The sequence below is a fragment of the Pleurodeles waltl genome, chromosome 3_1, assembly GCF_031143425.1.
Source record: "Pleurodeles waltl isolate 20211129_DDA chromosome 3_1, aPleWal1.hap1.20221129, whole genome shotgun sequence".
Taxonomy (NCBI): domain Eukaryota; kingdom Metazoa; phylum Chordata; class Amphibia; order Caudata; family Salamandridae; genus Pleurodeles; species Pleurodeles waltl.
Window position 1 is genome coordinate 1,632,530,444 of NC_090440.1, and position 13,308 is coordinate 1,632,543,751.

At 42.8% G+C, this 13,308-nt stretch overlaps 1 protein-coding gene across 4 annotated transcripts in view; it reads left to right on the forward strand.

Moving 5' to 3' along the window:
• UBR3 (ubiquitin protein ligase E3 component n-recognin 3) overlaps positions 1-13,308 on the forward strand; it is a 1,605,611-nt gene that overhangs the window by 370,435 nt on the left and 1,221,868 nt on the right. For all 4 annotated transcript variants that reach the window (XM_069225311.1, XM_069225312.1, XM_069225313.1 and 1 more), the window contains exon 10: positions 1,873-2,006. In XM_069225311.1, the coding sequence (XP_069081412.1) occupies positions 1,873-2,006 (134 nt within the window). The remainder of the gene's footprint in view (positions 1-1,872; positions 2,007-13,308) is intronic.

Sequence of the window (13,308 nt, forward strand, 5' to 3'; positions counted from 1 at the left end):
CTGACTACCGCTTTCGGGAGGCTTACTGCTTTGTAGTCTATGCACAGCATGTGTATCTGCAGCTACACATGCCATAGAACGGAAAATGTCACTTACCCAGTGTACATCTATTCGTGGCATGTTGCGCTGCAGATTCACATGCGCCCTCCCACCTCCCCGGGAGCCTGTAGCCGTTTTAGTTGCATGTAAATTGTAAATATGTAAATAAACATTCCTTTACTACACACTATGCACATACATATCTACTCCATTGCATGGGCACCTCTAGTATCCTTACTTTAACAACTCCTACCTGACCCTGTGCCGGGAGAACACTCTAAGATGGAGTCGACGCCCATGCACAATGGAGCCGAAAGGGAGGAGTCACTCGTCCTGTGACTCGAAAAGACTTCTTCGAAGAAAAACACCTTGTAACACTCCAAGCCCAACACTAGATGGCAGGAACAGTGCACAGCATGTGAATCTGCAGCGCAACATGCCACGAACAGATGTACACTGGGTAAGTGACATTTTCCTTATATATATATATATATATATATATATATATATATATATATATATATATATATATACATATACACACACACACACACACACACTGCAAATGGACACACAATAACCCCACTGACATACTCTCGCGTATCATTCAGAAGGCATTACTGCTTTGACATCCAGCAATAAATTAGAGTTGCACTTCAAGAACATATTATGATGGGGTTTGTTCCTTCCCTTCTGTGTACTGCTAGTTAATGTAATCCAGAAATTTGACTCTGTGAATAACAAGATTGTTTTTACCTGTTACTACAATAAATCAGAGCTGTTATCATCTGTAGTCATCTGTGATTTATCCTCATCAGAAAATCTACATGTAATATATTCTGACACACAAACACAATGGGAGGTAGCTTGGCTGGGGTACTGTATTAAATGTATGCCTTTATTATTGCTGTGTAAAATATATGAATATTCTTAGTGTGATGATAGGGATTAATCCAAAAGCAGAGGAAACTGGGTTAAACCAACATTGAAGTACTGTGTTTTAAGGTAATTGTCTTTTCAAACTGCATCCGAGTGCTAGACAAGTACTTTTTCTATAGTTTAAATCTCCTGACGAGAGGGCATATATTTCTGTGCTTCCTTTTGACCTTGCCAACCCTCACAGGTTTTAGGGCATATTAGGCATTTAATTACCAAACTTCTCTCATTTATGGTGATACGATCTTCCACATCTCCTTTGTGCTGTGGGGTCCCTCAAATTCATTAAAATCGAGAAAAAAAATGCACAAGTTATGGTTAGGGCAACAATACCTAATTTAACACAGCAGCCATGCAAACTGTAACTTGCATCTCAAATGCAGTGCTCATGACATCCCTCTAAAGAAACAAATGCAAGTATAAATGTGTACTGTAAATCATCTTACAGGTGAGATTACATATAGCATTGCGCCTAGTACTTTGACAGACGACTATCAATGTAGGGTAATTAATTGGTTTGCTTATGTGTTGTTTAGTTACATTTCAGTTCTATATTGGGATATTAATTTGAGGCAAGCATTGCTTTGGTGCGCGATTTATGGTTTGTGTAGCTTTTGAGCAAGTTACACTGAAATCACAAATATATGAGGGACAACAGTTCAGTCACTAAAATTCTGCACATTGGCTATGCTGTGTTTACTTAAACTATATTAGGTGAGATAGTTCGATTCCTTTGAATTAAAGGGAATGAGAAGTCAAATAGACAGTTTTGTCTGTTCAGACATTTAACCAATAATAGGAAAACACGGTTGCATTGCAGTCCTTGCTGTACTGTTTTTTGTTTAAAAAAGAACCCTGTTAGACATAGAAATCTCTTTTCTCATTGTGTTTTTAAAGGTATGAATTTGAATAAGCGTGAACTCAATGAGCATGTGGAATTTGAGTCTCAGACATATTACGCAGCATTTGCTGCAGAACTTGAAGCTTGTGCACAGCCAATGTGGGGATTATTAGCCCACTGCAAAGTTCGGGTAAGTCAAAGGCTTTAAGGTTATGCTGCTATCCATTTCAATTATAGAATATGGTTTATAAATATTTGCCATTCAAATCTATTCTTCTGTTCTGTCCTTCCTTTCGAAGTATGTCAGTTAGGCCTCCCAGTGGATAGATGCACTCCAATGTAACTTGTTAAATATATGGACTGGTTATAAAAGCATGCTTGACATCATGCCCCCATACCTTGTTCCTATGTAGAACAAACATTTGTTTCTATTTGATCTACTTCTGAAGTTAGACCGAAAATGTTGCTTTTTTGTTTTTAGCTGAGTGCAATGTTGTTAGGAGGCTTTAAATGATTGCTGATTCTGTCATTGTCCTTCCCTTTAGACTCCAAATTGCCTCAAAATTGCAGTTCATGCCACACAGGCCGTTGTTAACAGAGTAAATTGAATATATATTATTTATCTTCCTCTTCAATGCCTGCAGTCTTTGGTTGTGACACCTTTCGCCATACGTTGATGGCGTATCACTTCAGAATAAGATTCAGCACAGTTGGGAGATACTTCTGAAACTCATTCATCCACACATTTTCAACATTTGATTTCTCCAGTAGGAGTATTAGCCATAATATTTTTTTGAATTCCTTTCAGAAGTCTGTGATGTTATTCTGGCAGCAAGGCGTCAGTCAACCAAGACCATATATGCCAACTGTTGGGACAAATTTGTGGTTTGATGTGCTACCAAAAATGTAGATTCCCTGTTTTCACCTTTGTTTGAGGTGGTGTTTGTTCTTTCTTTAGCCTGGCTAGGCTTTGCATTGGGCACAGTTAATGGGTACCTTTCGAGCATATGGACTTTCTTGCATTTGGAATTCAGCCTCCCCTGTTCAAGTCACATTTGTGACCCGTTATCTCAAAGGCCTCCAACATGTTTACCCCAAAACCTTTTATCATGCCTCAAAAGGCACTTAACTTGGTTCTGAATTTCTTGATTTGCTCACCATTTGAGCAGATGCATAGCTACCTTCTACTGCTCTTGGACATCAAAACAGCCTTTCTAGTGGCCATTACGTCAGCCAGGAAGGTTAACAAGTTGAAGACCCTCTCTGTGCACCCTCCATACTCTACCTTTTCATCCAGATAAACTGGCTCTGAGAACATGTGACTCTTTACTGTAGAAAGTGGTGTCACTCTTCCACTTTGGCTTAAATATCACTCTGTCGACTTTCTTTGCTCTGCCTCACCATTCCAAAGAAGAGGAGAGACTCCACTGCCGGAAACAAAAAATGGACGTTATCATTCTACATTGATCGTACCAAAGTGCAATGGGTGGCCAATCAACTTTCCATTGAGTTCATTGGGTCAAAGAAAGGTGTAAAGATGAGCAGAAAGAGCCGGCTCCCGATAGATTGTACATTGAATTCAAATCTGCTATACACCGGCCAAGAAGCAGCCACCTGAAGGCTTGCAGGCTCATTCCACCACAGCCAAGGCTGTGACCACTGCAGTAGCTCGTGGTATCCCTGTCCTGGACATCTGTCAGACTGCAACATGTGCATCTCTGCAGATGTTTACCAAGCACTACTGCCTAGACATTTAGGTCTGTTATGACAGGCACTTTGCCCAGCGGGTCTTACTGGACTTCATGGTCTGAAACAGTTCGAAGACCCACCTCCAGTGAGTTACTGCTTGGATAGCTATTCTGAGATAAGGAATCTGCGGCTGAAAGACTCTAACAGATGAAAAAGTTAATTACCTTTGATAACACCTTATCTGGTAGCGACACTGTCACAACAAAAGTGGTCAGCGCACTGGGGTGGCACCTATATAGGCACTGCCATGTCACGTCTGGCGTGGACGTCGCTGATGTGGAGCCAATCAACGCCACCTTTAGGCACACAGAGGTATTGCTCAGGATGTTCTGGATCCAGTCTGATGCCAGGGAAGCTAAGTTAAGGAATATGCAGCCATATAGTGTCCCTACAGATAAGGTGTCACTGAAGGTAAGTAACTTGTGACTTGTCATCATTGAAAATCTTAAGTCATCAAGCTGCAACTCTGAACTTATTATAACAAGTTGATCCCAGACATGCACATGCATGCACCACATGAACGTGATGACACCACACAGCACTGTATCTGTGCTTCTAACTCTCTATAGGTACATTAGTTTCTAGCAAAATATATTGCTTAAATACATTTTATTCTGCAAGAAGAAAGTGAGAACTACTTTCAGTGTTGAAGATGGTGTATCATGAGAGCTGCTTTAGTAGGTGTTCTATTTATTCTATTAAGTTTTAGTGTTCCTTGTGCATTGAAGTAAGCGGGATCCATTATCCCGGTAGATGTCCTAGAGACGTTTCTCCATCACTTTCACTAACACTGGACATTTCCTTAAATTCAGAGATGCGCAGTTTCCATTGTAGCCATTCTTTGGGATCTGCTATTTGACAAAAGCCTAAGATTAGGAGCTGTCAGTTCAGCAGCAAACTGTGTACCTCAATTTGGCACTGATCAGCTGGTAAGATAACAGATAAGAAATTGGTCAGGTTTCCCCATTGCTTACTGAGATCGTGAGAGAAATTTAATAAACTTGGCGAAACACGTATTCAGTGTAAACCTCCAGGCAAGAGAGAGTTGGGTGATGTAATCTTTTACTTTTATTTTCTCCTGTCTCAAAAAAGTCATTTTGGCAATGTATTCTTAAATGAAGAAATAGGTTAATGCCACACAATCTTTTGAAGTTGCTGCACCCCACCCTCCCTTAAAGTGTGCGATGCCATATTTGATGTTTCTTTGTATTACGTAGTGTAAACCCAGCCAAAAGGCAGCAGACAACTGCATTGAGCCATAGGCAAGTAAACAACATATGACTTGAGAAGTCGCTGGTTTGTCACTGGTTTGTGACCTGTTATTTGCACCATGTTGTAGTGTTCTTTAAAATGGTGCAACTTTTACTCTTTCCTGCATGGTAGTAGGGTTGTAACAGTCCTGATGGATACCAGGAGGATATTATTTATAATCCCTGATGCATAGTTGGAAAAGGCATGTTGCTTTGTTTTTTCTTGTTAGCTCATCTTTGAGTCCATTCTTTTGTTGTACTGGCTGTTGGTTTATGGAGAGCCATCAGAGATGGTGGGTTTGTCAATGAAGTAGTTGGCGTGCTGTTTGGTTCTGTAGCTGAAGCAGCTGTTTTTGAAGATTGTGCGGGCTTAAAAAGGGGAGACAGTGGAGTTGCAGTAGGGTGGGGATGATGTAGACATATTTCTTCTTGCCCTGGATGAGACATGCTGTGGTGGGTCGGATCGCCCTATAGGAGGGGCCTGTGTGGAGATTGGAAGGCCATGGAGCAGGCCATGGATGACCATGGATGTTTCCACCATCCTGATTCAAGAGTAAGAGTGCTTGAACAGTACTTCAGAAGTTACTTTCTGGTAGGAATAGTTTAATTTTCTTCAGTATAAAAGTCTGTTACCTGCCCATCTTTGTTTTCTTAACTGTGTGTTCCTTCAGGGAGAGGTTGGTGTCCAGAGTGAACCTAAGTGACTTGGTATTGGTTGAAAGTTGGGGCTGAGGCCATTCATCAAGGTTCATGTTATGGACTATGTAGTGCTTGTTTTGCTTGGTAATGTGTGGAGTAGAGGTGACCGGACAACTTGAAAACAGTTTTCTGGAAAAAGATAGTTAAATGTCAAGACAGAGAAAGTCAGCTGTTGTGACACAAACCTGACCTTAAGCAAATGATCTTTCTGTCCTCTAAGGCTGTTCTGTCAAAGCTTGGTTAAGGCAAAATGAGCTTTTCCAATCCAACATCTGATCCATACTTCTAACCATCGATTCCTCACTTTGTGAATATCCCCAGTCATCCGACTGGATTTGGAAAACTCTAAATCAGTACTCTTGCACCCCGGTAGGTGGTGGTGTGTGCTATGGTGTCGATGCTGTTCTACATCTTAAGTGACGAACTGAGCCGTATATAAGCACCAGCCATGCACACTGATGTCAGTTTAGTTATTTCTGCACCTTAAGATGCTGATTCAGAGCTCTACTCTTTTTATCTCAGATGAGATTTTCTGATCTTTTTACCAGTGTGCAAGGGAATTACAATGCCTAGAATGACAGGGTTTAAACCTTGTGGAGAATGTTGCATACATTTATGTGTGACTGATCCCCACTAGGTATGCTTCTCATGCTTGGGGTCGGACACAACTCTAGTGACTGCACTCAGATGAACCCAAAGGCTATACAGGATCACAAAGCAAAGCTCTTTGTTGCAAATCTTCGCTAGTCTTCACACCATGATGATTAAAGTCAAAAGGAATGTCACATCTCTGTTCTAGAAGTCATACGAGCAGCAGAACTTTGTTGCAGTCGAAGTCTTTGGTTATGTCAAAGAAGAATCACAAGAAATCCAAGCAGAAATCAGTCCCTCTTTGCCATTCTTGATCTCCATAATGAGCGTGTGTGTGTCAGTATGCCACCCGGTCTTGTTCCTAAACTCCTAAGGAGCTTATTCCGATCCTGGTGCAGATGCAACCAGACTTTCCAGGCACACTGCGCATCTTTAGCATACTTTGTGTTCTCTTTGGTATGTCTTTGGGCCCTAAGGAGCCACAGGTTCCTTGAGTTGGACTTCTGCTAGCAGATTCATCCTCAGCAGTGTCTGCGCCTCTCGGACCCACCTCAGATTCTGCACTGGCTTTGCTGCCACAAGCTGTAGTAGTCTTTGACTCTACGCCATCCTTGGGTGAGGGATTACTCTAAACCCACTGGGGCATAGCCAATTGGAAATCCTTCTGACTGAAACACTTCCTTTACCATGTGGCTGTACACGTTTCAGCAGGTTTTTGGCCCAGACTCAGATCAGAGCCAGAATTATGTTGATAAAGGGGATAGACCAGTCCCCCACAATATGATGAAGACAATTGCTGTGAGGAATTACAGGAAGCCAGTGGTTTGGACACCTCCCCAGGCACTGTATTAGTTGCTTCCTTTGGCCCTGCCACTGAGAAGAGTGCATCTTTTGCCTTTGTGCTTGGAAGGGCTGTGGAAGTTCCCGACATACAGCTTCCAACTAAACCAATGGTTAAAGGTTAAACCAATGTCCTTTTGGAGGCCCTTCACCATGTCCAGCCTCTTCCTGAATATCTCCTCCCAGTTACCAATAAGGCTCTTTGGCACTTGGGCAAAACCATGCTCTGGCCCTCTGACCAACAGGCAAGTTGTACATTGCCATTCACCAGCTCCAGGTAACCCAGAATTTCTCACTTAGTTTCCAGCACCAGAGATCCTGGTGGTTCAGACATCCACCAGTGAAGTTAACTATAACGCCATTTCTACAAGCTCACCTGATTGCAAATCCAAATGCATGGAAACCTTTGGGAAGTACATATTTTCTTGTGCCACTCTTCCTCTGCGATCAGTAAACACTAGCTGTCTCCTTGGCCGCAACACCCATTCACTATAGTAAATGGTCGATCAGATCTTAAAGGTGGTCCCAGATGATCTATGGCTGTCTTTAACCCAGCTGATTTGGAACAGCTGGAATGCAGCAAAATTGGTTATGTGGTCTTGGACTGGAAGCAACTGATTGCTTGGGTGGGGCATTTGGCACAAGTGTTGTGCTTTGGTTCAAAATTAAAAGTAGGTCTACAGGGTTCTCAAAGGGTGTCCAAGCATCCTTAATAGATATGTCATTTGATGGTGCTTTTCTCTTTGAGAAGGTGAATTTGGTCCTCGAGTGGTTTAAGTAGAGTCTCGCTGCAGCTCACTCCTTGGGCCTCTCCACACCCACCAGACTTCTACCTGAACAATTTTGCCCATTTTTGTGGTCATGGTAGACTGGGTCCTGGGCTCATTTTGCACCTTACTGCAGTAGAGCAATAGGTTGGATGCACTGTCCAGGTTAGTCCTGGTCAAAGATTTTGCCTTCCTACTTTAAGTCCCATTCCACCACAGACATTCACTTCTAAAACCCCCAGGACCTCAGGAGAGTTACTTAAAGACTTACAGGGTGCGAGGCATGGGCTACAGTAGGGTCAGTCCAGGTCCAGTTGCCACTGTTCCATTGGGCAATTACAGGAAAAATAACTTTTGTTGCATTGTGTGGCCTTTCAGCTTTAACAGGAGTTCAGCCTTATGACCCTTGAAGTCCACTTCTTTTACCTGGGTACTTGAGGAAGTGCAGGACCTGTCTTTGAGTCTCGTTGAAAGTCTCAGACAGCAAGTTCTGTACTTTTTTGATCTTCCACATGTCCAGGAGTGTTTTGACGTTAGTCCCTGAAGGTGCCACATTTGTGCCTGGCATAAGCTAGTGGATGGGAATGACCCCTGGGACACCCTAATCAATGTGGTAAAAGTTCCCTGGGCTAATCCTACCCACTTTGGGCATTTCCTGAGACAGCCACACTGAACTTGGGGTTTAAGGGCTTGGGGGGAGTGTGGGTGTGTGGGGAGTGTTCTAGGGTAATCATGATGTGTTGCCAGATCTAACACTAAAATCTAGTTTTAGGCTAGCCACGTAGCCCCATTAGACTTGAAGACAGATGTCTGGTAAAATCACAGCTGAGCTTTCTACAACCAAAAAGTGGTTACACACAGTGCTTTGACATTTCGTTTCCCTCCTTTGAAGTGTGCCCCAAATGTTTTATGTTAACCCATCAGACGGGCTGTGATACTAATGGAAAAGAGTGTCCCACTGTGGTTGGTGCTTGACTGGCTGGCAGGACAACAAAAGGGCACTGCCTAAGTGTCAGCTTAGGTTTACCTGTGACAGAGGAAGCCTTTATGAAGTGCATCCCAATCGTTCTATGAAACCCCTAGCAGACCTGTCCGGCAGGATGTTACATTTAAGCAGGACTTGAATGCTCCTCCTCACAGTCATCACTGCCCATTAAGATCAGCCTATTGTTTGCTCCTGTGAGAAGTTCACCCCCCACCACATCGGAGCCAGGAGCTGCCAGGTGACCTTTGGAAGGTGCTGAAACACCTTAGATGCTTTAGGCACGCAAACGATATGTTTTCTAAAGTACCTTTTCTGTAATGCTTAGACAACAATTGACTTTACCATTACATTGGATTTTGTTTAGTTCTTAAAAAGAGTCCTTGAAGTATTTCTCTAGCGGTAACCTAGGCGGAGAGGACATTTATTAAACTTAATACTGCATTCCAGTGCTTTCCTATGGAACGGATGCCACAGTGAAAATAGCTGTTTCGGCCTTTTGACTTGAAGGACATGTTTAACATTAAACCATTGCATGTCCTACTCTTGAATACCATGCACTTTGCTGTAATAGACAGTATAGCCTACTTTTGGGTGACTTAATATTTAAAAGGAGGGTTGTCACTTCTCAGAAGGGGTTATTTTGGCAGGTCAAATTTGCGGATTAATCATGCATAGCCAGGCTACTGGTAGCAGGCCTACATTCATGTTTGCATTGTCTCTGGTGACATTTAACTTACAGGTCCAGGGTACCCTGTGATTACCGAATACTAGGGACTTGAAGATAAGTTGAACATGCCAGTTTGGGGTATGTCCATTTCATCATATTAAAAGGAGGAGCACAAACACTTTACTGCTGGTTAGCAGGAGTAAAGTAGAATGCTATAGCTAGCAAATATTGGGTTTAGCAAAAAGCAGAAAATGTGGTTGACCCTGCAGAATGGGCAAATTTTCAGGGTTCCAGTCGTGCCTTAACTTAATGATTGGCTGTTGTAGGCATGCTCAGCCGAGGCAGTCTTAAGCCACCACCAGGTTTTTTTTCTGGTGGTAAACCACCTTGTGGGATTCTCTAAACACCAGGCAAACAAAGCCAGCAATGGACACTTTGCTGATCAGAAATGGTTGTTACTTCCGAAGATGCAGCAGGGCTTTTTTCGCAATGGGGAGAACCCTAGCTTGATCTTTTCGCCACTGCTGAGGATGCAGTGTCAACAGTTTGCAAGCAGGAGTTCCTAAAAAGGCTCTCTCTGAGACTCATTCTAACTAGAGTGAAGCTGTGGGTTCTAGTATGTCTATCCACCCAAGCCTTTCCTGGCTCGAGTTCTGAAAAAGATGAGGACCAACAGCACCCAAGCCATCTTAGTGGCTCTGGATTGGGCCTGGGAAGTTTGATATCCAGAATGCCTGTGCATGAGCATCTGTCCTCTCTTCAAGCTGCTGCTTCAGAAGGAACCTCTATTGCAGTAGCAGGGCAGGGCAGGGCAGGGCAGGGTCGGGTCTTACACCTGGTCCCACGCATCCTGCCCCTTCATGCATGGAGATTCAATGGAAGCAATTGATTCTATTCGATCTTCCGCATAAGGTCTTTAGTGTTATCTTGGCAGCTAGACACCCTTCCACAAACCAGAGTATGTCTGGCACTGGGACAAGTTTGGTGCAGCAAACCGCCAGATGGACCCATTACAGGCCAAAATGTTATTTTTTTTTCCTTTGGCCCAACAAGGACTTTCACTGGGCACTGTTAAAGGCTACTTGTCAGGTATTTTACGGTTACCTGATCAGACTTCTTTGTTCAAATCACCTGTTGGGATGAGATTCTGAAAGGTTTACAATATATGTGCCTGCCGAAGCACTTTCATACTGCAGTGGCACTTAAATCTGCTTCTCGCTTGTTTTTTTTATTTTTTAAATGTACCCCTTGCACACTATGCCTTTTGACCCTGAAAATGGTCCTTATGGTGGTGAGGATCTCTGCTTGTTGCGTGAGTGAGCTGCAGGTACTATACATCCAGAAGCCTTATCAAGCCTTTTTCCTGGACAAACTAGTACTGAGGACTCTGCATTTGTCCCTGACAGACTCCTCGTTTGGACCCCAACAGAGTCCTCAGTTTCTGCATTGATTATACCAGAGACTATTGGGTGGTCTATCAGCTCTATGTTGCGTCCTGAGAGCACAGAAGGGCATGTCATTGCAAAAAATAACCATATCTAGGTGGATAGTCCTTTGCATTAAATCTGCTATGTGTCTGCAAAGAAGCAGCTACAAGAAGGATTAAAGACTATTCTGCTCAAGCCAACCCTGCCACTACAGCGCTGGCACAGGGTGTACCTATCCTGGATATCAGCCAGGCTGCTACTTGTTCAGCAGTGCAAACATTTACAAAGCCCTTATTTGTTTTACAGTCTGGTCTGTTGGGATGGCCAGTCCACCTGATCGATTCTCCTGCACTTTTTGAACTGTGCCATTCCACAGACCTACCACCTGGGGAGATACTGCTTTGATATGTATTCACAAGGTAATGAATGTTTGGTTAGACATTTCCATCAGAAGAACAAGCTACGGACCTTCAGTAACAATTATTCTGGTAGATACTTAATCTAACTGCACATTCCTCAGCACCACTCCCAGCTCTCAAACTCTGTTCCATTTAAAAAATATCCCAATCTAGAAATCTCCACTCTGGTCATACCAAGTTGCTTGTAGGCTGGGCGTCTGAGGCCGCAGACAAGCCTGCAAAAGAAACTGATGTCATGATGCATGGGTGATTGTTATATACAGCTCTGTTTGTCACATGCAGAGCCGAACAGTGTTGACATGAAGTCTAACAATTGCATCTACTGGGGCGCTGGAGTACTGCTTTTGAGTTTTCCGCTTCCATGCTGACCCCTTGGGATATTCACAAGGCTAAGAATCTGTGGTTAGGTAGATTATCCACCAGAAAGACTGTTACCAAACATAGGAATCAAAGTTTAAGCTGGGTCACTTAGCTTCCAAAACAATCCATACTAAACTCCCATCCTACATCACCAACCTCTCCAACACATTGGGTGGCTCACAAATCCTGGGAAGTAGAGAAAACCTTCTTTAAACACCCCTGTTCTGAATCTCACACACACTGTAACATTCCTTTTCTGGAACAGCCTTCACCTTCTGGAATTTCCTGCCTATGAATATCAGAACTTCACCAGCTCTAGCCTTGATTTGTCACCTAATAAAGACTTGTCTATGCAAGCTATACCTTACCATGTAGTTTCCTCTCCCTACATAATTATTTTGAACCTCACCGCACTGACAGATCTATTGGGTATGAAATACATTTAACCTTTCCCCTTCTTTGTCCTTACTCTTATCATTTTCCCTCCTTTCCCTACCTTCCCTCACTTCCTTGCCAACCCCCTCTCGTCTACTAATGCCATCACTCTTAGCCTCCCTTTTGCCCGTACTCCTACCCTGATCTTAACTGCTGTCATCATTGCTGCTCTTATCTGAACATTTTTGGTAGTAGGCCGATCAACCCTTCCTGCCCTTCAGATGAATATGTATATGTTGTGAGTACCATATTGGGGATGCAGGGTTACATTATTTATCTCCCTACAAATCCCTCATTTAGAATGAACCGATAGGGCTTTAAGGTTAGGGTTTGGGAGCAACAATGACTGTTCTTCCTTATAACCTTTTAACTGATTCTTGGCTTTGATGGTGAGAATGGTAATCCCATCGCTATCTTCCGCCTCAAAGTAGTTGATGGGAAGGAGGTGGGAGCATTGTCTGCAATTCTTTCACCTTCCTTTTGCTGCTTCCAGGACCACAGCTAGTGGCACCTACATACTACTACCCATCTGCATGCACAATTCCAAAAATCAAAATCTGAACACAACAGGTACACTAACGCTTTGTGTCTTTGCATGTGGGTGCTCGGGCTGTGGGTCAAGTTTTAAACACAACCCAAAAACAATGTGACCTGAATCTGGGTGACCTTTGTTCCTGATTGTGTACTTAATCTTTACACAAACACATTGATTAATGCAGAATTTCCCCAAGATGTCCACCACAGATCCTAACCACATAGCACAGAACTTAAGGCATCACATACAGATATACACTCACTACTTCAATATCCTTGTTATTTGGTCATGCAAAACGTTCAGACATTTACAGAACACCTGTACCAATGTTAACAACATAAACTATTATGTACATGTACACCAACCTATAAATTGTGCAAACTCAAAGATAAATGAAAACAATGTGCCATTTTGAACTCTTGGAATCCACACAGCGAGTAGCCTGTTTTTGCAACACATGGAATACACACAGTGAGTGGCCTTTCAACTTCTTAGTAATTAATCTTCGTCTTACAAATTGCCCTTTTTTAAACACATTAGAAAGTAACAATTAGTTTTCTAAACTGTATTTATTGAGTTAATTTTTTTTAACCAACAATAACATACAGTGCAGTGCAGGTTATAGAAAGACAGTACATCATAGTTATATCACAGTACCAAGGGGTATTATCCAACAGAATCCAAGCCATGAAATAGTCACATCCTCTGCACTAATATTGCCCTCCATCCCGCCATCCCAGCCCAAATCCTTATGAGACCAGACACTAT